Here is a 23,981-nt window from a genome sequence, read left to right as displayed (position 1 = left end):
AGAATGGGTGGAAATCCCCCAAACAAGAATTGAAAGACTCTTAGCTGGCTACAGAAAGTGTTTACAAGCTGTGATACTTGCCAAAGGGGGTGTTACTAAGTACTGACCATGCAGGGTGCCCAAACTTTTGCTTCGAGCCCTTTTCCTTTTTTGTTATTTTGAAACTGTAAAAGATGGAAATAAAAAAATAATCTTGCTTAAAATATTAAACAAATGTGTCATCTTTAACTTTATGCCTTTTGGAAATCAGGTCATCTTTTACTTGCTTAGCTATTCATGGTAACAGAAATTTTGATCGGGGTGCCCAAACTTTTGCATGCTACTGTATCTGTTGATACTCCAGTCAGAAATCAGTTGGTCAGACCTCAGCTGGAGTACTGTGTGCAGTTCTGGTCACTATGGTTTAGGAAAGATGTGATAGTGCTGGAGAGGGTGCAGAGGAGACTCACCAGGTTGCTGCCTGGGATGGAGCAGTTCAGTTCAGTTTTGAGGAAAGACTGGAAAAGCTAAGTCTTTTCTTCCTGGGGCAGAAGAGGTTAAGAAGGGACATGATTGAAATACAGGTCATACCCAGGTTACAGCAGGGCTCCGTTCCTATGAATTGTTTGTAACCCAATGGCTAATACATCGCATGTACGGGCATTTTTGAGGGGTATAGATAAGGTAGACTGCAGGATACTGTAGATAAAACTTTAGGGCAGGTTTAGGGTAAGGGATAAGGGATTCAGAGGGGATATGAGGGGGACTGTCACATAGGGAGAATGGTAAGTACCCGGAATACACTGTCTGAGAGAGTGGTTGAAGTTGGATCACTTATAGGATTTAAGAACCGACTAGATGAGCACTTGAATTGCTTCGGCATTGACGACTATGTACCAAGTGCTGGGCAGTAGGGTTAATACAGGAGGATGCCCATTGGTCAGCAGTGACAAGTTGGGCTGACTGCTTCATGCCGATTCTAGCTTATAGAGAAACCATGCACACTTTTCTCAATAACAATCCGGGTGTTGAAATTTTCACCCAGAATAGAAACGATGACAGTTACATTACTACTGATTATAGTAGAAATTATACTTCAGACATATTTCATAACCAGTGGAACAAGTCAAAGACGATGCCAATAAGCTGACAAAACTTTAACCCTGGGAAAACAGCATTAGCTCAGCGTTTAGAATATTCTGCAAGAACTCTGAGAAAACATTCAAAAAGGAAAAAGAATTTTTTTTAATTTTTGCTAATTATGGCACAAAATAGTATGATGCAAACTGGAAGTTAAAATTACTCATTGGGCTAGTTCTAGATCTCATATGGATCAAGATGATGTTCAATTTGGTTGTCCATTGGCATCAGCAATTTAATATAATAATATAAACCATAAAATAAGATGTAAGAGCAGAATTAGGACATTCAGCCCATCAAGTCTGCACTGCCATTTAATCATGGCTAATTTTTATTTCAACCCCATTCTCCCACCTTCTCCCTGTAACCCTTAATCCTCTTACCGATCAAGAATCTATCAACCTCTGCCTTAAATACACCCAATGACTTGGCCTCCACAGCCCTCTGTGGCAAGCAATTCTGCAGATTCACCACCGTCCAGCTGAAGAAATTCCTCCCCATCTCAGTTTTAAAGGGACATCCCTTTATTCTGAGGGATGTCTTCTGATCCTAGACTCTCCTACTGATACTCTCCACATCCACTCTATCCAAGCCTTTCAGTATCTGGTAGGTTTCAATAAGATCCCCCATCATCCAGGCCCAAAATTGCTCACAATATTCCAATCGTGGTCTGACCAATGCCTTATAAAGCCTCAGCATTGTATCCTTGATTTTATGTTCTAGTTGTCTTGAAATGAATATTAACATTGCATTTGCCTTCTTTACTACCTACTCAACCTGTAAGTTAACCTGAAGGGAATCTTGAACAAGGACTCCCAAGTCCCTTTCTACCTCTGATTTCTGAATTCTCTCCCCATTTAGAAAATAGTCTATGCCTTTATTCTTCCGACCAAAAGGCATAACCCTACACTTCCCTACGCTGCCACTTCTTTGCCCAGTCTCCCAACCTGTCCAAGTCCTTTGGCAGACTCCCTGCCTCTACAACACAACCTGTTCCTCCACCTATCCTGGTACCGTCTGCAAACTTGGCCAGAATTCATCCAGATCATTAATGTATGAAGTGAAAAGTTGCGGTCCCAACACCAACCCCTGCAGAACTCCACTAGTCACCTTCAGCCATCCTGAAAAGGGCCCCTTTATCCCCTAACCTCTGCCTGTCAGCCAATCTTCTATACATGCTAGAATATGATGCAATGAACTACTTTAAGTCTTCATTATCCACTGACTTGCTATCTGTGGATCTGCATATTTGCAAGGGTGGCTCTAGAATGTTGATAAATTTTGTGTGTTCTTCCAGAGCTGCCTTGTGTGGTGTTCGGTGACTCTTGCTTATCATGAGATTTGCATTTGATGCTTTGTTCTGGCAAATAGTGAAATATCGAGAGTCAGAGTGTATTTGAACCAGAGGTCTGGAGTGTGGGCAGGGTGTGTGGCCAGAGAGCGCGGGTTGGGGGAGAGGTTGACAGGAATATGGGAAAGTATGTGTTCGGAGACAGGATCAAGAGTGTGTGCCTGCAGCTAAGGCCAAGCGTTTTGACTTGCTGAAATATACAAGCTGAAACTTACAACTAAGTTGTTATTACCCATATAGAGGTTCACAGCTGTATATCATTGCAGCCTAGGTGTCACTGCCTGCAACCTTACTGGTAGCCACAATTTTTGTTTCTTTAGCATACTAAGTTGTGAGTAGCAAATGCAGGGTGTTGATATTTTACAAGTGCTACAATTTATATCTTGCAGTTTTCTTACTCCAATTATGTAATTGTGGGTTCTATATCCTTCTTCCTCCTAATATAACCCAAGAATTTCCACATAATTATTGGTGTCACAGGGAGGCGAACTTCAAAATACATTTGATTGGTAGAGAATCTGACACCCACTGCGCAAGAACTCTTTTGGAACTGAAGATCAAACAGGTTGGCAGAATCAGTTGAAGGACAGTAAACAACAGCCAAGGTGAAAAGTCACTTTGCAATTCAGATGTTACAGAGGAGTATTCTTCTGCCTAGAGTTTGAAATTTCAAGACACTCTGGTTTGACTATCAGAAAATGAATGTTAGATAAACTTAAAATATCAACTTTGACCTTGAATAAGCTCATTCAAAGCCTTTATTCAAGCCATTTTGCCCTCTATGCACGACAACTCCAACACACTCTTAGCTGGCTTCTCATATTCTATCACTTAGTCATCCAAAACACTGCTGCCATTACCCCAAGTCACAAGTCCAAGTTACGAAGCACCCTAGGCTTGCCAGCTGACCTGCATTAGTTCTCGATTTCAACATCCTTACCCTGATTTCAAAGCTCTGCATGATGTGGTCCTCATCTCGGTGACCTCCTGCAGCCCTATGACCCCTGTACTGCTCCTATATCCAGGGGCCGGGTACAATCAGTGGTGCCCACACCTGACCGCTGGAATTCTCTCCTCAAGAAGCCTCCATTCAGCCCCTCTCTCGCTGACCGAGCTGTCAACAGAGCAGATTTAAAAGCCCTCGGCAGTTCAGTCAGCGCCTGCCTTGGAAGAAACAGTGAAGGTGCCAGGTTAATGGCCTCACTGAGCCTCATCAGTGCTCCTCTGGAGCGCCCTGGGACGTCCTGCCGCGCTGCAAACGCTCGGCGGAGGTCCCCACCACCACCCGGCCCGACCTCCAGCACCTACCCCGTTCGGGAGATTCTTGACGATCAGCCGCGACATCCCGCCGCCGGTCCGGTGTCGTCGGTCCCCGGTAACGGCCCCACGCGCCGCCGGTCCGGTGTCCCCGGTAACGGCCCCACGCGCCGCCGGTCCGGTGTCCTCGGTAACGGCCCCACGCGCCGACCACCCGTTTCGCTTCCCAGAATGCCCCGCGACACGGCGGCCGGCGAGGGACAATCCACCTCCGCGCACTTCAAAACGGGCGCAATATCCCCGTCAGCCGTTGGCCGGGGCGCCGCACGAGCCGGGTTGTTCGCCTCAGGCGGTGAGGTTCCGCACGTCAGACCGGGGCCCGGCACTGGGCTCAACAGGTAAGCCTCACATTGCAAAGAAAATAATACCTCAGAAAAATTACACCTCAAAAAGAAACAGGCGATGTTAAATCTTGTCCAGGGGTCGGTTAATCTTTTTGTTCAGCAGTTCATGGAAGGATCCGTCCCTGGAGAATTCAGCTTCACAGAAAATGTGAATTGGTCTAAAATGATAAATTCAGAATCACAAAATGTTGCAGCAAAGTGTACGGAACAAAACTCGGGTTTACATCACACTGCCTGCGAATGCACACTCATGTAATATTGTAATATGAATATTTCCATCAGCAGATGGATTCTTCACTTTTCAATCCCTTCAACTGTTCCTTGGAAAAACAAAACTGTCTCCGAAATGAAAACAGAACATGTTGGAAATACTGAATAGGTCAGGCAGCGTCTGTAGAGAGAGAAACAGAGTTAAAGTTTCAGGTCGATGATCAAAACTGGGAACTCAGCATGTAGAATGTTTAATGTAAACGTGCCTTTATTTGGATTGATTACTTTTAGTAGCTGTGCACCAGAATTTTGTGATCTTTGTTCCCAAAAGTGAGCAATTGGCTTTGTGAGTGCCAACGTATTTCATGAGGTGTAGCCACTCACTGTTCTAATGTATGAAGCACAGAGGCTAACTTGCAGACAGCATATATGAACAAGCAGCAATATGATGATCATTTTTATATCATTGGTGAGAGATAAGTATTGGTCAGGACACCAGTCATAATATGTCCGTCCTAATGCCACCAATTTCTTCGTTACCACATTTACACTGATAATGTCTACTACTTCACCTCCTTATACCAAAGTATGAAGAAATGGCACTATTGGTAATGAATTCAGCTTTGTAACTTATCAACTGGCATCCTTATCATTTCTAAAACATATGATTCTAGAAACTGCTCCAAATATATTCCCGGTGAAAAACAAAGTAGTTAAGTCCTCTGGGTGTGATAGAATCTATCCCAGAATACTGAGGGAGGCATGAGAGGAGATTGCTGGGGCCTTGACAGAGATCTTTACATCCTGTTTAGCCACAGCAAGGTCCTAGAAGACTGGAAATTGCCAATGTTGTTTCTTTGTTTAAGAAAGGCAACAGTGATAATCCAGGAAATGATCAGCTGGCGAGCTTCACATCAGTGGTAGGGAAGCTATTGGAGAGGATTCTTAGGTATAGGATTTATTTGCATTTGGAAAAGCATGGACTTATTAGGGATGGTCAGTATGACTGTGTAGGGGAGATCCTGCTTCACAAATTTGATTAAGTTTTTTTGAGGAGGTGATAAAGGTAGGGCAGTGGATGTTGTATACATGGGCTTTAATAAAGAACTTGACAAGGGATCTCCTGGTTGGCTGGTCCAGAAGGTTTAGTCACATGGGATCCACAGTGAGTTGATAAGCTGGATACAAAACTGGCTTGGTCATAACAGACAGAAGTACTGTGGAGGGGTGTTTTTTATGAATGGAAGTCTGTGGTATTCTGCGAGAATCAGTGCAGGGACCTCTATTGTTTGAGATATATAAAGGATCTGGGTGACAGTGCAGGTGGGCTGATTAGTAAGTTTGCAGACAACACAAAAATTGGCAGTGTTGTGGATAACAAGGAAGGTTGTCAAAGGATACAGCAGGATAATGATAACTTGTAAATTTGGGCAGAGAAATAGTGGTTGTAATTTAATTTGGAAAAATGCAAAGTGATGCATTTTGCGAGGTCAAATGCAAGAGCAAAGAATACAGTAAATCACAGGACCCTTGGGAACATTGATGTACAGAGGGATCTTGCAAATCCATAGCTCCCTGAAGTTGGTAACACAAGTGGATAGGGTGGTAAAGAAGAAATACAGCATGCTTGACTTCATTGGTTAGGGCATTGAGTACAAAAGTTGGCAAGTTATATTGCAGCTGTATAAAACTTTGGTTTAGGCCACATTTGGAGTATTGTATGCAGTTCTGGTCACTGCATTACAAGACGAATGTGGAGTCTTTGGAGAGGATGCAGAAGAAGTTTACTAGGATGTTGCCTGGACTGGAGTGTATTACTATAAGGAGAGGTGGGACAAACTTGGATTGTTTTCTCTGGATTGTCAGAGGCTAAGAGGAGACCTGATAGAAGATTATAAAATTATGAGAGGCATACATAGGGTAGGTAGTCAAGTGTCTTTTTCCCCAGGTAAAAACGTCAAATACTAGGCATAGTTTTATGGTGAGAGGGGTAAGTTTAAAGGAGATGTGTGAGGCATGTTTTTTTTAACACAGAAAGTGTTAGGTGCCTGGAACACTGTCAGAGGAGGTGGTAGATGCAAACACAATAGCAACATTTAAGACTGACGCATGAACAGGCAGGGAATAGAGGGAAACGGTTCATGTGCAAGCAGATGGGATTGGTTAGAATAGCTTCATGGTTGTGCAGTCGTGATGGGCTGAAGGGCCTGCCCCTATGCTGTATTGTTCTATGTTCTTAGGTCCATCACCATGAATTTCAATTTGTCTCCCTGTCTCACTGAAAATAAACGTCTGTACTTAAGTGATATCTTTTTGCAGAGGTAAATTCAGTCAGTCACTGTTACTGAGAAGCCTGAAGACTATTCCTATTAGGTCTGTAGGTAATTTGCTCTCTCTTACTTCTGCTCAGAGTGTTTCTGCTGCCTGACTATTATTGAGAGGAGAGATACAAGAGAAAGGAAGCTGGATTAAACAGTTCAGAGGAGAAAGAAGGGTAGAAAGGGAAAAGGGGAGATGGTAAGGATTATGAGTATTACATTTACAGTGACTATAAAGAATATGAAGTGTTTTTTGTGACATCCTACCCAATACATCTAGAGTTGTCTTTTATTGTTCAAATGAAATGAATGCAGAAAATTCAGAGACATTAACCAGAAAACAGCCTAAGACTAAAACCAACACTCTTTGTTTGTCCATTATGTAAATAATTTTATTGGAAAGCCACAATGTTTTCCATGTCTTTTTGGAAAGTATCAGCTTATTTGAGTAAGCAATGCTGGCCTTCCAGTGAACTAATTTAGTAAATGATAAGTACCAGTAAATGTCAGGAGTCATTAGTTTCAGGTAGCAGACAAAACATTACCGGCAATAAGAAGTATTATGTCATTTGGTAACTTATCCATCCCTCTAGATAAATATCTGACCACATAGTGGAGAATTTTGTAGATTACCAGTAAATAACAAAGCACATTTAATTTCACATATCCTTTTAAGTATTTAATCCTCTCTCAGAAATGGATTTAGGTGGAGTATGGGTAAATTCATCCTACAGTGAACCCATAAGACATCAAAATAAATTACTTAATTGTAATCGAGATCAAGGACCTTTCAAAGTGAAGGACTCATAAAGTTCAAGTCAGTATCTTCTGAAGAGAAGTTTAATAAGTAGGCTCACATAAACATTCCCAGATTTCCCTTATCATTGCTGTGATCTTTAGATTGTCATAGATCCAGATGCATATGACCGTTGGCTTCCTTGGATCAAGTGAAAACTTTCGCTTAGTTGCCATGGCACAGAGCCCTACTTGATGAGTATTATAAGAAGTACAAACTTTTATTTCCTCAACAGAATTTCAGACAACAACTAAAAGGATTTATCACATGCATTATTAGGAATTAGCATGGTTCACAAGGGGCCAAATGGCTTCCTTTCTTTGTATATTTCTATGAAATAATACAGAAGGTCTGAACCTTTGTGCAGCTCCTCTTGACCAGCATAAACTATCAGCAGGTGATTTGCTGCAAAATTTTGAACACGTTTCTCAGTGATCAGAGGAAATATTACAATAATCTATGAATTCATCATGAGTAACAATAATGCCAATCACTGTGCCAAACTGATTTGATTCCTATCCTGCCAGATTGTACCATGCATGTGGTACATTTGGAAGATACTCTCACCTGCTCTATTTAAAAGATATAGCATGACATTAAGCTGGTGAAATGGACCCTAATGCGAGGCTTCCTTGCTACAAGAGGCTAAAAAAGAGGGTCTACGTCATAAATGTGTTGTGGTAGCAATGCTCCTGTCTCACATGTCCAAAAGTATTTCATTCAGGAACTAGGTTTTTCAAAGCAAGGGTTCGCTGAGATTAGTTTGGCTTGAACTTCTTAACTGCTTATCATTTCAGATAGTGACAGCTGGTTTATGCCATGTGTTATGGTTTCCAACATACCACTGCCTTTGGAAGTATCTGGAAATTCCCTACATAAGGAGACAGGAATTCATTTCAATCTTGGGTATAGAGCAGAAGGTACCATGGGCACATGGATTTGTCCAAAATGTGGGCTTCTGTCTGATTCAGTGAGTGACAATCGTGTGGTATCATGGATTCTGATAAGGAAAACAAATCTACTCATGAATAGGGATGGCTGTCTCTCCCTTACGTTGCCAATATTGTGTGATCACCATGTGAAGATATGAATAACCAAATGAGTACACTTGGGAGTTCTGCTGTGCCTGCCATATTTCAGTTGTTGCATTGAACCAACTGATGGCAGTAAGGGAGTAAGGGCTTTCCCCTAAATCTTGATTCCTTACTCATTTATAATTTCCTGCAAATGTTGGAGTACAGGCTACAGTGAGAGGCATGAGGCTGCATAGAACATAGTGGAGATGACCATTGGGTTCCTCAAGCCATGATCAGAGGTTTGGATTGGTCTGTGGGTGGTCTGGAATATGAACCAGATGGGGTTTTTCACTTCATTGTTGCCTCTTGCATCCTCCATAAGATGACTGTTATTTGGGCACAGCCCTTACCTGCTGTCCCCGAACAGTTACAGAAGGAAGAGGAGGAACAAGGCATGTGCTAAAGATGAGCCCTTTCTGGACATGCTGTTGGTGCATGGCTCATCTCTTGTGGCTAAACTGAGTAACTCAGGGTTAAAGCAGTGGAATTTCTCAGTGCGTTTCAGCCTAATCTTTCATAAATGCACCACTTGAAAACTATCACTAGGTGGCAGCAGACACCAACAGATTAAGATAAGCGCACACAAACTTGCGCAAAAAAAACTATTCCAGTCTCCAGTACGTTTTAGAAAAATTCCCAGTGAACTTATTCTTCTGCATGTTTTTTGGTTTTGATATTTTTCCAGTTCTTGCCATTATAATTTTGTTATTGGATATCAAAATAAATACAGAAAGTAACAAAGATGGCAACAAAGATTGGCTGGTTACAAAATAAAGTCTGATATATTTTGTACAGCTTTGAAACATTAAATGTAAACAGGTAGTATAGTGGTTATTTTATTAATAGTACCCCAGAGTTTTTTACTTTTAGTATGGAGATATGTTTTCAAATCCTGTTAATTAGAAGTGGGATTGAGTGCCATTCCATTCTAAAAATATGATAGAGGGATTCTGACATTTAAAGATTTAGTAGAGTTTACTTGTGCCTATTTGGGATTTACAGTATCTGTTCATCATCAGAACTGTGCAGAATCTGGAAGAAGGGCTTCTCTGCCATGGCATATCACAAGGAAATTTTAAAAGTATTTTCTTTAATCATGCCTTCCTTGGCCTCCAAGTGCATTACAGGCAGTTGGGTATTTTGAATCCCTAATATTGATTGGCTGCTCCTCAGTGCAAAAGGCTTAGATGGGGCAGCATTTGTTAGGTGTGTCCAGGAAGGATTCCTGACACAGTATGTTGACAGGCCGACTAGAGGAGAGGCCATACTGAATCCAGTAACAGGCAATGAACCTGGTCAAGTGACAGACCTCTCAGTGGGAGAGCATTTCAGAGATAGTGACCACAACTCCCTGACCTTTAGCAATAGCCACGGACAGGGATAGGAGCAGATGATACGGGAAAGTTTTCAATTGGGGGAGGGCTAATTACGACAGTATTAGGCAGGAATTTAGGAGTGTAAATTGAGAACAGATGTTCTCAGGCAAATGCACAGAAAAAATGTGGAGGCTGTTTTGGGAACACTTACGTGGGTTCTGGATAGGTTTATCCCACTGAGACAGGGAAAGAATGATAAGGTAAAGGAACCATGGTTGACAAGAGAGGTGAAATATTTAGTCAGGAGGAAGAAGGAAGCATGCTTAAGGTTTAGGAAGCAAAAATCAGGCAGGGCTCTTGAGAATTATAAGGTAGCCAGGAAGGAGCTTAAGGAGGGACTTAGGAGAGCCAGAAGGGGACATAAGAAGGCCTTGGTGAGTAGAATTAAGGAAGAACCCAAGGCGCTCTACACCTATGTAAAGAACAGGAGGATGATTAGTGTGAGGGTAGGACCGCTCAGGGATAAAGGGGGAAATATGTGCCTGGAGGCAGAGGAGGTAGGGGAGGTCCTTAATGAATACTTTGCTTCAGTGTTCATTAGGGAGGGGGACTTTGACAAATGTAAGGTCAACATAGAACAAGCTAATGTGCTGCAACATGTTGAGGTTAAGAAAGAGGTAGTGTTGGAGCTTCTGAAAAACATTAGGATAGATAAGTCCCCAGGGCCGAATGGGATATACCCCAGGTTACTATGGGAAGAGCAATGGGATGGGCATTGACAATGATATTTGCATGCTCCCTGGCCATAGGAGTGGTACCAGAGAATTGGAGGATGGCAAATATTGTTCCCTTGTTCAAGAAAGGTAATAAGGATGATCCTGGAAATTATAGACCAGTGAGTCTTATGTCAGTGGTGGGCAAGCTATTGGAGAGAATTCTAAGGGACTGGATTTACAAGCATTTGGAAAAGCATAGTCTTATTAGGGATAATCAGCATGGTTTTGTGAGGGGCAGGTCATGCCTCACGAACCTAATTGAGTTTTTCGAGGAGGTGACAAAACAAATGAAGGTAGAGTGGTGGATGTGGTGTACATGGACTTCAGTAAGGTGCCTTCAGTTTCTATGGCCAGGGGGATAAATTGGTATTGTTCTCCTTTGGGCAGAGGTTAAGAGCAGATTCAATAGAGCTGTTCAAAATTATGTGAAATCTGACAAAGTAAATTCAAAACTGTTTCTATTGGTGTTGGGATGTGATCCCCATAACATTGGGAATTTTACCACCCCAGCCTATGCTCCCCTCCATGTGTGATGTGTTACAATTTTAAATAACTAAAGCTCAACTCCCAACCTGCCTTGGATGTTAATGTTAATGCCTCTGATGTTAATGAGATTGAAATGGGGTGGTTGAACAATCTGCTCTAAAGGAGCAGGTGATGTATTTACATTTTTATGGGGCTATACTTCTCAAATTAGCAGATTTACAGATTTTACAGCTGTGAGTCATATTTCAGGAATTTGGGGAAACAGTAGCTAAAAGGAGGCAAGAGCCTCAAGATCCACCAGGTAAGTGTTTTTAAAAGAAATAATTACATTTACGTTGTGCTTTTCACAATCTTGGAATATCAGATAGCAATTTTCAGCCAATAAGGTGAAATGTAGTGATTTTCACACATGCACACAGCTATCTTTAACATTAGCAATATGACAAAATCTAGGTAATTTACTTTTAGTGATATTGCTTGAGGAATAAATACTGTCTGGAACAACAAGGAGAACATCCCTATCATTCTTTAAAGTACCATTATAGGGTCTTCATTTGAACATCTCATCCAAAAGCCCTCTTCAAGCTTACAGCAATCCCTTAGTATATTTTGATGCACAAGCCTCTGGACTTGAACTTGAACCCATAACCTTTTACTCAGAGGTGTGAGTACTGTCAACTGAGCTATGGCTGCATTGTTTGTGGACCAGGAGTAATAGGAATGCTTTCTTCAGGCATCCTAACAAACTTGTTTCCTTCTGCACAGTCTGATGCCTCCAAATCCATGATCCAAGACACCCCAAATACTGCAGTCCTCCCTAGAGCCCTTGATCTGTGATTTCCCTAAAACCCTCTGACCCTCAATCAGCCCTCACTAATGATCAGTTTGATCCATGATCTCCCCTAGCTCACATTTATCCTCCAAATTGTGATCTTCTCCAAAATTTCAGTTCAGAATTTCCCAACATCTAAAATCCACCAACCCACGACCTTTCCATTTTCAAATTCACAACTTTCCCTGAGCTGCAACACCCTGCAATTCATGATCATCCAGCACTGCAGTACACAATCTCCTCAACCATTATCTCTCTCCTGACCCATTATATCTCTCAAGCATGATCTTCCCATCCCCTCAAGACTCTGACCCATGGCCTTCTTGGAATTATGCCGTAGGACCTTACATGTCCACCAATGCCTTGGGATAATACTAGATACACTATAAAGTTGCTTCGAAAAGTACATTTTGTCTAAAATATTTATTCAGTTGAAGTCAGTGGAATGAATTTTGGAGGCAATACTATGTGCTGCCTAGTTATTATACCATGTTTAGCATTACTGACTGGGAATGAATTTCTAGCCAGATACCTTAGATCATGTTCCACTCCCTTAATATGCGACTGGAGTGCCAGTCTGCATTTTGTGCTAATGGAAGTTTTTTTTTAGCTCCAAACCTGGCCTGTTTGCCACTGAGAGTTGTGGAAGGAAATTACATTAAGTTAACAATGTATTTCACATTGGTGAGCTTTGGGACACCTAGCCACAAACTAACCAACAGGTGATAAATCCTCGTGAATATATCAATAAAAAGGGCAGAAAATAAATCTCCTGCATTTTGTACTCACATGCCCCCTCCCCGCTGCTGTAATCTGCACTTTTGTGTGCAAGAGTTTGTTTCTTTTACTTATAAATGCAATTGAATAATTTGCAGCTTAACAAACAGCTGCATCACAATATTTCCTTGTCTTTCATTGTTATAAGGATGTCATTAGTTTGAGCCTATTGTTCAGCAATTTTTAATTTTTCAAATTAGCAAGCATGTGGTAGAAGACTGAGATTAAAATTTCAGTCAAGATTGATTATCTGTATGAGAAGATATTGCAGAAGTAATCGTAAATTGGCAGAGATGTTAGCACCCCTGCCCAGCTCATCTTAGATGAATTTCAGCAAGGTGTCCTTCAACAGATGCTAGGTATTTAATAAAGGTATGCAACTGCCCAACAATCTTAACAAATGAGCCAACATTTAGCGGTGTGTTTGAATACTTGCTTAAGTTGAGTATTGACTATCCCACAATTAAACTGGTATGCTTTGCATCAAGTTTATAGCTTTGAGTTGGATGTAAAACATTCAAATTGCAAACCACATTGTCAAATACTTTGTTGCAAAGTTACTTTCCATTATTTTGGGCAGCACAGTGGTAGAGTTAGTAGAGCAGCTGTTGTCCAGTTCCAGTGACCCAGGTTCAATCATGACCGCCGATGCTGTCTGTTTGGAGTTTGCACTATCATTCTGTGACTGTATGGTTTCTCCCAGGTGCTTGGGTTTCCTCCCACATCCCAAAGACAAACAAGTTGATCATTTATTTACCACTGTGAATTGCTCCCTGTGTGTAAGTAAGTGACAGAATCTGGGGGGAGTTGAGAGGAATGTGGGGAGAATAAAATGGAATTAGTATAAATGGTTACTTGATGGTTGATGCAGACTTGGTGGGTTAAAGGGCCTGTTTCCATATTATAAAACTGTAAGAAATAGGAGCAGAATCAGGCCATTTGGCCCATTGAGTCTGCTCTGCCATTCGATCATAGCTGATTTATTTTCCTCTCAACCCATTTTCCTGCCTTCTCCCCATAACTTTGGCCCCTCTACTAATCAAGAACTTATCAACCTCCACTTTAAATATACCCAATGACTTGGCCTCCATAGCTGTCTGTGGCAATGAATTCCACAGATTCAGCACCCTCTGGCTAAAGAAATTCCTCCTCATCTCTGTTCTAAAGGGACGTCCTTTCATTCTGAGGCTGTGCCCTCTGGTCCTAGAGTCTTCCACTACTGGAAACATCCTCTCCACGCCCACTGTATCCAGGCCTTTTAATATTTGGTTGGTTTTAATGAAATCATCCCTCATCCTTCTAAACTCCAGCAAGTATAGACCCAGAGCCATCAAATGCTCCTCATGTGTTAACCCTTTCATCTCCAGGATCATTCTTGTAAACCTCCTCTGGACACTCTCCTTTGCCAGCAAATCCTTTTTTTTTACATATGGGGCCCAAAACTGCTCATGATACTCCAAATGTGGTCTGACCAATGCCTTATAAAGCCTCAGCATTACATTCTTGCTTTTATATTCTAGTCCTCTTGAAACAAATGTTAACATTGTATTTACCTTCCTTACTACCAACTCAACCTGCAAGTTGACCTTTAGGGAATCCTGCACTAGGATTCCCAAGTCCCTTTGCACCTCCGGTTTCTGAATTCTCTCCCTGTTTAGATAATAGTCTACACCTTTAATCCTTCTACCAAAGTCCATGACCATACACCTCCCTACGCTGTATTCCATCTGCCACTTTTTTGCCCATTTTCCCAACCTGCCCAAGTCCTTCTGCAGACTCCCTGCTTCCTCAACACTACCTGCCCCTCCACCTATCTTTGTATCATCTGCAAACTTGGCCACAAAGCCATCAATTCCATCATCCAGATCATTAACATATAATGTGTAAAGTAGCGGACCCAACACCGACCTCTGAGGAACTCCACTAGTCACCAGCACCCAACCAAAAGAGGCCCCCTTTATTCCCACTCTTTGCCTTCTGCCAGTCAGCCAATCTTCTATCCATGCTAGTACCTTTCCTGTAATATCATGAGCTCCTATCTTGTTTAGCAGCCTCATGTGCGGGACCTTGTCAAAGGCCTTCTGAAAATCCAAGTAAACAACATCCACTGACTTTCCTTTGTCTATCCTGCTTGTTACTTCCTCAAAGAATTCCAACAAATTTGTCAGGCAAGACCATCAGGGCCGCCTATGTGTGGAGCCACAGGAGATGGCTGAGATTTTTAATCTCTATTTCTTCTCACTGTTTACTAAGGGGAATATCATGAATGCCAAAGAGATGAGGGTAATAAATAGTGAGGTCTTGGATCATATGCTTATTATGAGGAAGGAGGTATTTGCAGCCTTGAAGCGCATTAAAGAGGGCAAATCCCCAGGGCCTGACCAAATGCACCACCCCACCCCGAACCTTATGGGAGGCCAGGGAAGAAATAATGGAAGCCCTTGAAGAGATTTTTGCTTTGTCTTTAGCCACTGGTGAAGTTCCAGAAGACTGGAGGGTGGCTAATGTTGTTCTATTGTTCAAGAAGGATAGCAAGGACAGGCCAGGGAACTACAGGCTGGTGAGCTTGACTTCAGTTGTAGGGAAATTACTGGAGGAAATTCTGAGGGACAAGATCTACTATCACTTGACTAGTCAATGCCTGATCAGGAATAGTCAGCATGGCTTTGTGCATGGGAGGCCAAGTCTGATGACTGTTTTGGAATTTTTCGAAGAGGTAACCAAGGGGATAGGTGAAGGTAAGGCAGTGGATGTTGTCTATAGCAAGGCCATTGACAAGGTCCTGCATGGCAGGCTGATCCAGAAGGTAAAGTCGCATGAGATTCAGGGGGAGCTAGTGAGGTGGATTCAGAATTGGCTCGATGATGGGAAGCAGACGGTGATGGTTGAAGGTCGATTCTCCGACTGGAGGCCTGTGACTAGTGGGGTGCCCCTGGGGTCAGTGTTGGGACCTCTGTTGTTCATTATGTATGTAAATGATTTGGATATGAATGTACATGGCAGGATTAGCAAGTTTGCTGATGATACTAAATTAGTGGGTCTTGTTGATATTGAAGCAGGTTTCAATTAACTGTAAAGAAATCTTGATTAGTTAGGGAGATGGGCTGAGGAATGGCAAATGGATTTCAACTAAGATCGGTGGGGTGATTATATATTAGACATCCAAACCATGGTAGGACTTGTACAGTAAATGGCAGGGTACTGACGACTGTTGTGGAACAGAGTGACCTGGGAGTACAAGTGCACAGTTCACTGAAAGTGGCTGCACAAGTAGACAGGGTGGTGAAGAAGGCATTTAACATGCTGGCCTTCATCAGTCAGGGCATCGAGTTTAGGAGTAGGGACATTGTATTGCAGTTATCTAAGTTGTTGCTAAGGCCACACTTGGAGTATTGTGTACATTTTTGTCACACTGTTGTAGGAAAGACACTGTCAAGATGGAGAGGGTGCTGAAGAGATTTACGAGGATGCTACCTGGCCAACAGGGCTTGAGTTACAAGGAGAGATTGGCAACACTGGATCTTTATTCCTTGGAGTGTACGAGAATGAAGGGTGACCTTGCAGAAGTTTATAAAATCATGAAGGGTATGGATAAGGTGGACAGTCATAGTCTTTTCCCTAGGGTTGGGAAGTCCAAAACTAGAGGGCACAGATACAAGATAAGAGGGGAGAGATTTAAAAGAAACCTAAGAGGTAACCTGAGAGGGTGGTGAGTAACTGGAATGAGCTGCCAGAGAATGTGATCAAGGCGGGTACAGTTGTGACATTTAAGAGGCTTTTGGATAGGTACATGGAGGGGAGGAGCTTGGAAGGTTATGGGCTGAATGTGGGCAACTGGGACTAGCAGGGATAATGTTGTTGGCATGGACTGGTTGGGCCGAAGGGCCTGTTTCTGTGCTGTATTACTCTATGACTTCCCTTAAGGAAACCATGCTGACTTTGGCCTATTTTCTTATATGCTTCCAAGTACGCCGAAAGCTCATCCTTAATAATGGACTCTAAAATCTTACCAACCATTGAAGCCAGGCTAACCGGCCTATAATTTCCTATCTTTTGCCTCCCTCCCTTAAAGAATGGAGTAGGATTTGTGACTTCCCAGTCTTCTTGAACCATTCCTGACTCTAGTGATTCTTGAAAGATCACTCCTAATGCCTCCACAATCTCTTCAGCTACTTCGTTCAGAACCATGGGGTGTAGTCCATCTGGTCCAGGTAACTTATCCACCTTCAGACCTTTCAGCTCCCCAAGCACCTTCTCCCTAGTAATAACAAGAGCACTCACTTCTGCCCCCTGACTCTCTCGAATTTCTGGCATGTTGCTGGTGTCTTCCACAGTGAAGACTGATGCAAAATATTTATTCGGTTCATCCACCATTTCTTTATTCACCATTACTACTTCTCCAGCGTCATTTTCCAGCAGTCTGATGTCCACTCTTGGCTCTCTTTTACTCTTTATATATCTGAAAAAACTTTCGGTATCTTCTTTTATGTTATTGGCTAGCTTACATTCATATTTCAGCTTTTCTCCCCTTATTGCTTTTTTAGTTGCTTTCTGTTGGTTTTTAAAAGCTTCTCTATCTCTAGTTTCTTGCTATTTTTTGCAATATTGTATGCCCTCTCTTTTGCTTTTATGCTGTCTTTTACTTCCCTCATCAGCCATGGTTGCCTCGTCCTCCCTTTAGGATGCTTCTTCTTTGAGATGAAATAATCCTGCATTTTCCAAATTACTCCCACAAACTCCTGCCATTGCTGCTCTACCGTCATCCCTGCTAGGGTTTCTTCCTAGGGTCCCCTTCCAATCAGCTTTGGCCAGTTCCTCTCTCATTCCTCTGTCATTACCTTTACTCAACTGTAATACTGATACATCCGATTTTTGCTTCTCCCTTTCAATGCAGGGTTAATTGTATCATATTATAACCACTGCCTCCTAAGGGTTCCTTTACCTTAAGCTCCCTAATCAAATCTGGTTCATTGCACAACACCAAATCCAGAATTGCCTTTTCCTTAGTGGGCTTGACTGCAAGCTGGTCTAAAAAGTCATCTTGTAGACATTCTACAAATTCCTTCTCTTGGGATCCAGTGCCAACCTGATTTCCCCAGTCTACCTGCATATTGAAGTTCCCCCATGACCAATGTAATATTGCCTTTTTTACATGCCTTTTCTAAATCCTGTTGTAATTTGTACCCCACATCCTGGCTACTATTCAGAAGCCTGTATTTAACTCCCATCAGTCTTTTTATTGCAATTTCTTAACTCCACCCACACGGATTCTACATCTTCTGATCCTTTGTCACCTCTTGCTAGGGATTTGATTTCATTTTTTACTAACAGAGCCACCCCACCCCCTCTGCTCACCTTCCTGTCTTTTTGATAGGGTGTGTATCCTTGGATGTTTAGCTCCCAGCTGTGATCTTCTTTCAGCCACAACTCTGTGATGCCCACAACGTCGTACCTGCCAATTTCTAACTGCCCTATTTGCTCATCTACCTTGTTTTGTATACTGCATGCATTCAAATATTACACCTTCAGTCCTGTATTCACCACACTTCTTCTCAAATTTGTCTCGATGTTGCCTGAATTCTTATCCCTTCCTAAACTTTCTGTCTTTTTTTTATTCTGGAGCCTTCAGTAGCCTCTCCTGTGCTCTCCTTCTCTGTTACTTTATTCATACCTTTCCAATCTGTTGAACCCCCCCCCCCCCCCCCCCCCACCCCCCACTGTTTAGTTTAAAGCCCTATCCATAGCCCAAGTTATGCGATTTGTCAGGACCCTGGTCCCAGCATGGTTCAGGTGGAGTCTGTCCCATCGGAACAGCTCCCTCCTTCCCCAATACTGGTGCCAATGTACCCTCAAAACCAAACCCACTTCTCCCACACTAATCTTTGAGCCACACATTGAACTCTCTGATCTTATTGACCCTGTGCCAATTTGCATGTGGCTCAGATAGTAATCCAGAGATTATTACCTTTTTGGTTCTGCTTTTTAATTTAGTCCCTAGCTACTCAAATTCCCTCAGCAGAACTTCTTTCCTTGTTTTACCTACATCGTTGGTACCCACATGGACAACTGGATCTTTCCCCTCCCATTCCAAATTTCTCTGCAGGTCAGATGAGATATCCTGAACCCGAGTGCAAGGCAGCCGACAAAGTCTTTGGGACTCTTGATCCTTGTGACAGAGAATGTCTGTATGACATTATGCCATAATATATATAACCACTGTATAACACCAGTACCGTATGACTAAAATTCACTGAAAGCACATAATGGTGGCTTATAAGCATTGTGTGTAGCTATCAAGATAAATTGATGGCAGTGCTTCTCCACACTTCCCTTCATAATAACAAAGTATCTAAATAGCTGTAAAGATATTTGGGCCATCCCACTGTTGAAAGAGGCAACTTATAAATAAAAACCTTTTAAATAAATATTTTCTTGAAACACTGACAAGAACCCATGAATAGCTACATACCTGACTATGACAATAGGTAATCTTTGCAGACCCAATAGCCTGGAAATAACAAACAATCTTAATGGGCTCAAAAAGAATGTATTGTGAGAGACAGGTGGTACTTATCTCAGGATATCAGAAGAGAATAAGGATTAAATTTGTGAACTATCATCTTAATGGAATCAGTAGGCTAAATCAAGCTGATTGACAACTGGCAGTTCCATGGAGAACTGCCAGCTGTCAGCTATTTGCACCTCACTACATTTCAGACATCTGAATGAACTCAGCCAAATACAAAAGTCCAAGGTAAGATGGCAACTAATAGCTGAAATTGTCAAATCAGAAGCAGCTTTAATACAAATAAGCACAGTGGTACAAGAGCAATGTCAAGCTCACTTCTGGCTAGCAATAAGGGTAGAACATTTCTAACCTGCTAAGTTTTAATTTTGTACTCAACAAAATTAAGTCAAATGTTACATTAGCATAAAATTTTTAAAAATTTCTCTACCAATTAAAAGCATATGGAAACAGTGCAGCAGAATCTGATTTCTAACTATTTGCCATTAGTTTCAGACAACCAAATGCTTTTATGGTAGTTGTGGTGATGTTCATGCAGTATCAACATGTTAATTACTGCATGAAATATTTTGTATTGAAATTATATATTTTTGCAAATGGAACCAGAGGATCACTGGTCGCCAAAGGAAGGAGCACATCATTTCACAATATGTTAGAAACAAGGAGATGAAGTAACTTGAAATGCTCATATCCCCTACCTCCCTGCAAAAACAAAATCAATTAGAGGAGTGTTGATGGAGAAATGAAAGAATATCCCCTGCCTGATTGTGTTCCCATATTGTGCTTAAGATGTTAAATTTGTGGTCAAAACATCGGCGGGCAAAGATTTCCTCAGCACTGATATCACAAAGACTATCAACGATAAAAATATAACCTATATTCATAAGTCCACAGGAAAATGCTTCCTAGGAGCATAAACAGACAAAATTGAGCAAAAGAAGGAAGCATGATAATATTTGTCTGAATCCAAGCTTCTAGAAACCTGTATGAATACAACTAAGGGACTTGGTTAATTGCAGCTGTGTTCACAAGTATCTGGTGATCCAGGAATGTCCCAAAGTGCTTTTATTTTGTGATAAATGCAGTCTTTTTCAGATAGTACTGATTATCTTAACAACTGTATGGAATGGTATTTATTGAAATTATAATTTTTGCAAATAGAACAAAGAAAATATCTGCGGAAGTTTGTCGAGCAGGAATATTGTTATGCCATTCAATGTGCAGCACTATTTTTATGCCACGCTGTCATTATAGAACTCACTTACATAGTCAGATCTTGCTTTGAAATTCATAGTTTAGCCTTTTGTGACAATTGTTTTGAAAATTGCTCCATCTAAGATACAACAAGGAAATGTATGGTGGACTCTGAAGGTAAAAAATCGAGATCCCATTTTTTGTCTTTCTCTTTAGTTCCAGTGTTGACCTTAGTTTGTACCTCAACTATTGTTTATCTTCACTGCTCAGATATTTTGAAGAAAATTGCTTAAGTTGTCATGGTGACGTATTTTGTTCCATTAAAAATCCAAGGACGGAAGCTAAATTTGATAGCTGTATGCCAGAGTCATTCTAGAAATGAATCTGATGTAGGAAATAGTGAAGAATGACACAACTTGGGAATGCATGGACTCCATGATTTTTATGCACTGTGGTGTTGGCCATGCAGAGGAGGTAAAGTATCGTGTGTTGTACGGGGCCAGGAAACTGTCCAGGCACCTGCTGAGAAAGAAAAGGAAGCAGTGTTGATCAATGCCAAAGACCTAGCCCAAGGACCTTGATGTTTAGTCCTCTCACAAATGATCATTTCAGTGAATGGATCGTTAGTTACCACAACTTAATAAATGCACAATTTGCCTTAGCTGCTGCTCAATTCGCCTCTTAGCAATCATTTATTCACCAACAATCACTATCAGTCCAGACGTATCTAATATTCTTTTATTCCATTTTATCTTGACACAGGCAGCAGTACCATAAGCCTGTGCACGCATTTCACACTTGCACAATTGCTAGATATTTGACCATGAGAGCCACATCAAGTAAATACATTTCACACTAGCACACTTCCTTCTGACCTGCAGGACAAGGTGACACATAACTAGAAACAGTAGAACTGAATGGGGGGAAACTGGTGTGTATAATTGTATAATTCCTGTAGAGCAGACAATTATTGGGATGGTCATGGCTGAGGCTGTGGCCAGTGACAGAGATAAAAGTGATATATCATCATGATTAATGCTCCTTCTAATATTCCACCACTTCTTCAACCTTCTCTGATTTATGATATGCACATTACTTTTATCCCAACCCTTACCTACACCACACTAGAACTCTACTTCTGTCACTTTTTAATTTCAGATATCCAAGAAGTGCAACCTTGTCACAAACTGAGGAACATCGAGAAGACAGTTACGCCGAAGACTCACCAGCATTGAAACTTGCAGCCACCAATCCAGATCCAGATGCAGCACTTAATTTATTAGATAGATTAGACAACATGAAGTGAGACACCAGGCATGAATGACTTGTAGCCAAGGCAGAAGGCAAGATGGCCTAGGTTCCAACTCACCAAATGTGGTCACATACAATTTCTACTAATGTAGACTCAGAAGATTTGAATGGCAAATTTGCATGAATGAACTGTATAGTGCATTGTAAAACCAGGCAGAAAGACTGAGTTCAGCTTAAAGGCAACAACTTAACAAACAGTTCTGACTGCTGCTGTCCATGGCATTATGGTGGTGTCCACAGCTGACCTGGCAGCCAGAGCTGAACAAAACCATCATTGGAGCCATTTGCAGTCTCCTTAACTGAATATCAACAATCTTCAGCCAGCTACACTGCAGACAACAGGGTAACAATGCACTGGAATTTTATGATGAACACCAAGGGGAAGGCACAAGGGTGATTACTTGACTATTTTCCAATTTAAAATTTATAAACAATCATAAATTAATTTCAATTTCCCAGCTGTGTGGTGGCATTTAAACTAATGTCTCCAATTCAGTTGTCCAGTCTTCTGTTTAATAGTTCAATAACATAACCAGTGCTATCATACTCCAAAATGCCTTGTACATTGTTCCTCATAGGAGGTTCAAGTAAAAGAAAATTTCATGGTCAACATTTTGGGTGAATGTAACCTGCTGCTAGCTTTTTCCCTGTCCTCGCCCTTCGTCTTGCTGTGGCTTTGTCCTCTGATCATTCATGCAAGAGGGTTGCCTGGTAATCTGGGGGCCTCTGCAAAAGTATAAATTTGCCACCTTTTAGAGGGGGATGTGTGCCTGCCCTGATTGTTCTTGGGTGAACTTGTGCATGTGCATCCATGATCGCGTGAATAATTTTTTTGGATGATTATTGAGATCATATTTAACTGCTTGCTCCCACCTTATGCACTTCACTGCTATTAATGATCCCATGTCTGGAAACAATTTGTTCACATTGAAGCCAAGAGTAATCATAAAGGCTTTCAGCACCCACTACACTGCTCTCTCTTTATTTTGGTAATTTTAAATGACAATGGAAAGCAGCAAATATTTGAAGAATCACAACAGCCAGAAGAAATCAATCATCAACTGAGCCAGTTGTTGATGATCCCTGTAAGTAGCACTGGACAAAGGTCTCTCCTGCTGCTGAATGAGGTCATAACCTGGTGGGTTTAGGAGATTAGCTGGACTCTTGTGCTCCATGATGTCAGCATGGTGTAATGTTAATGTAGCGTGCAAGTTGACATCACAATCTTCCTGTTTTCTGCATACTTCTGCAAGTGTTCTCTTTGCATGTACTAACCAACATGGTGTCTAGAAGTGTTCTTCCACAAATGTACCCACATGCAGTGGAGACAATTTTTGAGCTCTAAGGCACTCCCAAGATATTTGATGTTATTGATCCTAATATGCTGCCATTATAGTCCACTGTATAATCAAAATCATCCTCTTCCATCTTTATTGGTTTCTTCAAGTGAAGGTTCTGTCCTTGAAAAACAGAAGAGCCATGAGAGCTGACCTATCAAAGGAAGCAGACATGGCATTGACAGAGTTGAGCTGAAAGGATTTACTGGATAACTTTGTACAATGTTTAGTCCCTAGTCTGTCAATACATCTGCCTTTCAAAATATTAAAACATTATGAAAGTCCATGTTTTTGTATTCTATTTTTATCATGCCAAGGAAACATTTTTTTAAATTTTTTGCTGTAGTGCAACCCCTGAATTTTTTTAACAGATGTTTGTACATTGTAGACATGCAAATTGGGAACAAGTACAGAAATGAAACAGAAGTACAAAAGAATTATTAAAAGTAATATACACTGATACTCTGTTTAGTGTATTGATCTATTATTGCACTCTTGGCCTGGGGAAAATATATTTATGAAATATTATGAAAAGAAAATCATCAAAATTTACCAGCGTACCATTTAGCAGCCTGCTCAATGCATTCAGGTAGTTTGCCAAATGCAGCCATATTATTCATATTCGTTCAGCCAATGCAAACACAGTATGTCATTGGTGCTTGACTAATGAGAGTACAGCAAGTCATGACCCTTTATGGAACAAATTCAATTATCAATTTCATTTCTTCAAACACATCCCGAGTGCTAAATGAACTATCAGTGTAAAAGGAACCAATTAAGCTGATTCTACAACAATGAACACAACCTTTAAAGAATATAGAATCAGGCACTTGCTATTTATTCCTTAGGCCTATTACTCCATTAAGAGAGATAATGGCTGATCTACGACCTACTG

The 23,981-nt window shown here is 41.4% G+C and overlaps 2 protein-coding genes across 3 annotated transcripts in view; one reads left to right on the top strand and one right to left on the bottom strand.

Annotated features, from left to right (window-relative positions):
- The window catches only part of rbm19 (RNA binding motif protein 19), a 216,903-nt gene extending 212,983 nt beyond the window's left edge, over window positions 1–3,920 (bottom strand). For both annotated transcript variants that reach the window (XM_052032338.1, XM_052032340.1), the window contains exon 1: window positions 3,779–3,920. In XM_052032338.1, coding sequence (XP_051888298.1) covers window positions 3,779–3,814 — 36 coding nt within the window. In that variant the 5' untranslated portion in view covers window positions 3,815–3,920. The remainder of the gene's footprint in view (window positions 1–3,778) is intronic.
- LOC127579492 (uncharacterized) lies at window positions 3,635–23,372 on the top strand. The gene is made up of 2 exons (XM_052032341.1): window positions 3,635–4,125; window positions 21,597–23,372. Exons 1-2 carry the CDS (start codon window positions 3,665–3,667, stop codon window positions 21,742–21,744), a joined length of 609 nt encoding a protein of 202 aa, XP_051888301.1. The 5' UTR covers window positions 3,635–3,664; the 3' UTR covers window positions 21,745–23,372.
- Window positions 23,373–23,981: the final 609 nt, after the last annotated feature.

This window comes from Pristis pectinata, chromosome 17 (genome assembly GCF_009764475.1).
Source record: "Pristis pectinata isolate sPriPec2 chromosome 17, sPriPec2.1.pri, whole genome shotgun sequence".
NCBI lineage: Eukaryota > Metazoa > Chordata > Chondrichthyes > Rhinopristiformes > Pristidae > Pristis > Pristis pectinata.
The sequence above is the reverse complement of the archived record's forward strand: the minus strand, read 5'-3'. Positions and strand labels throughout refer to the sequence as shown.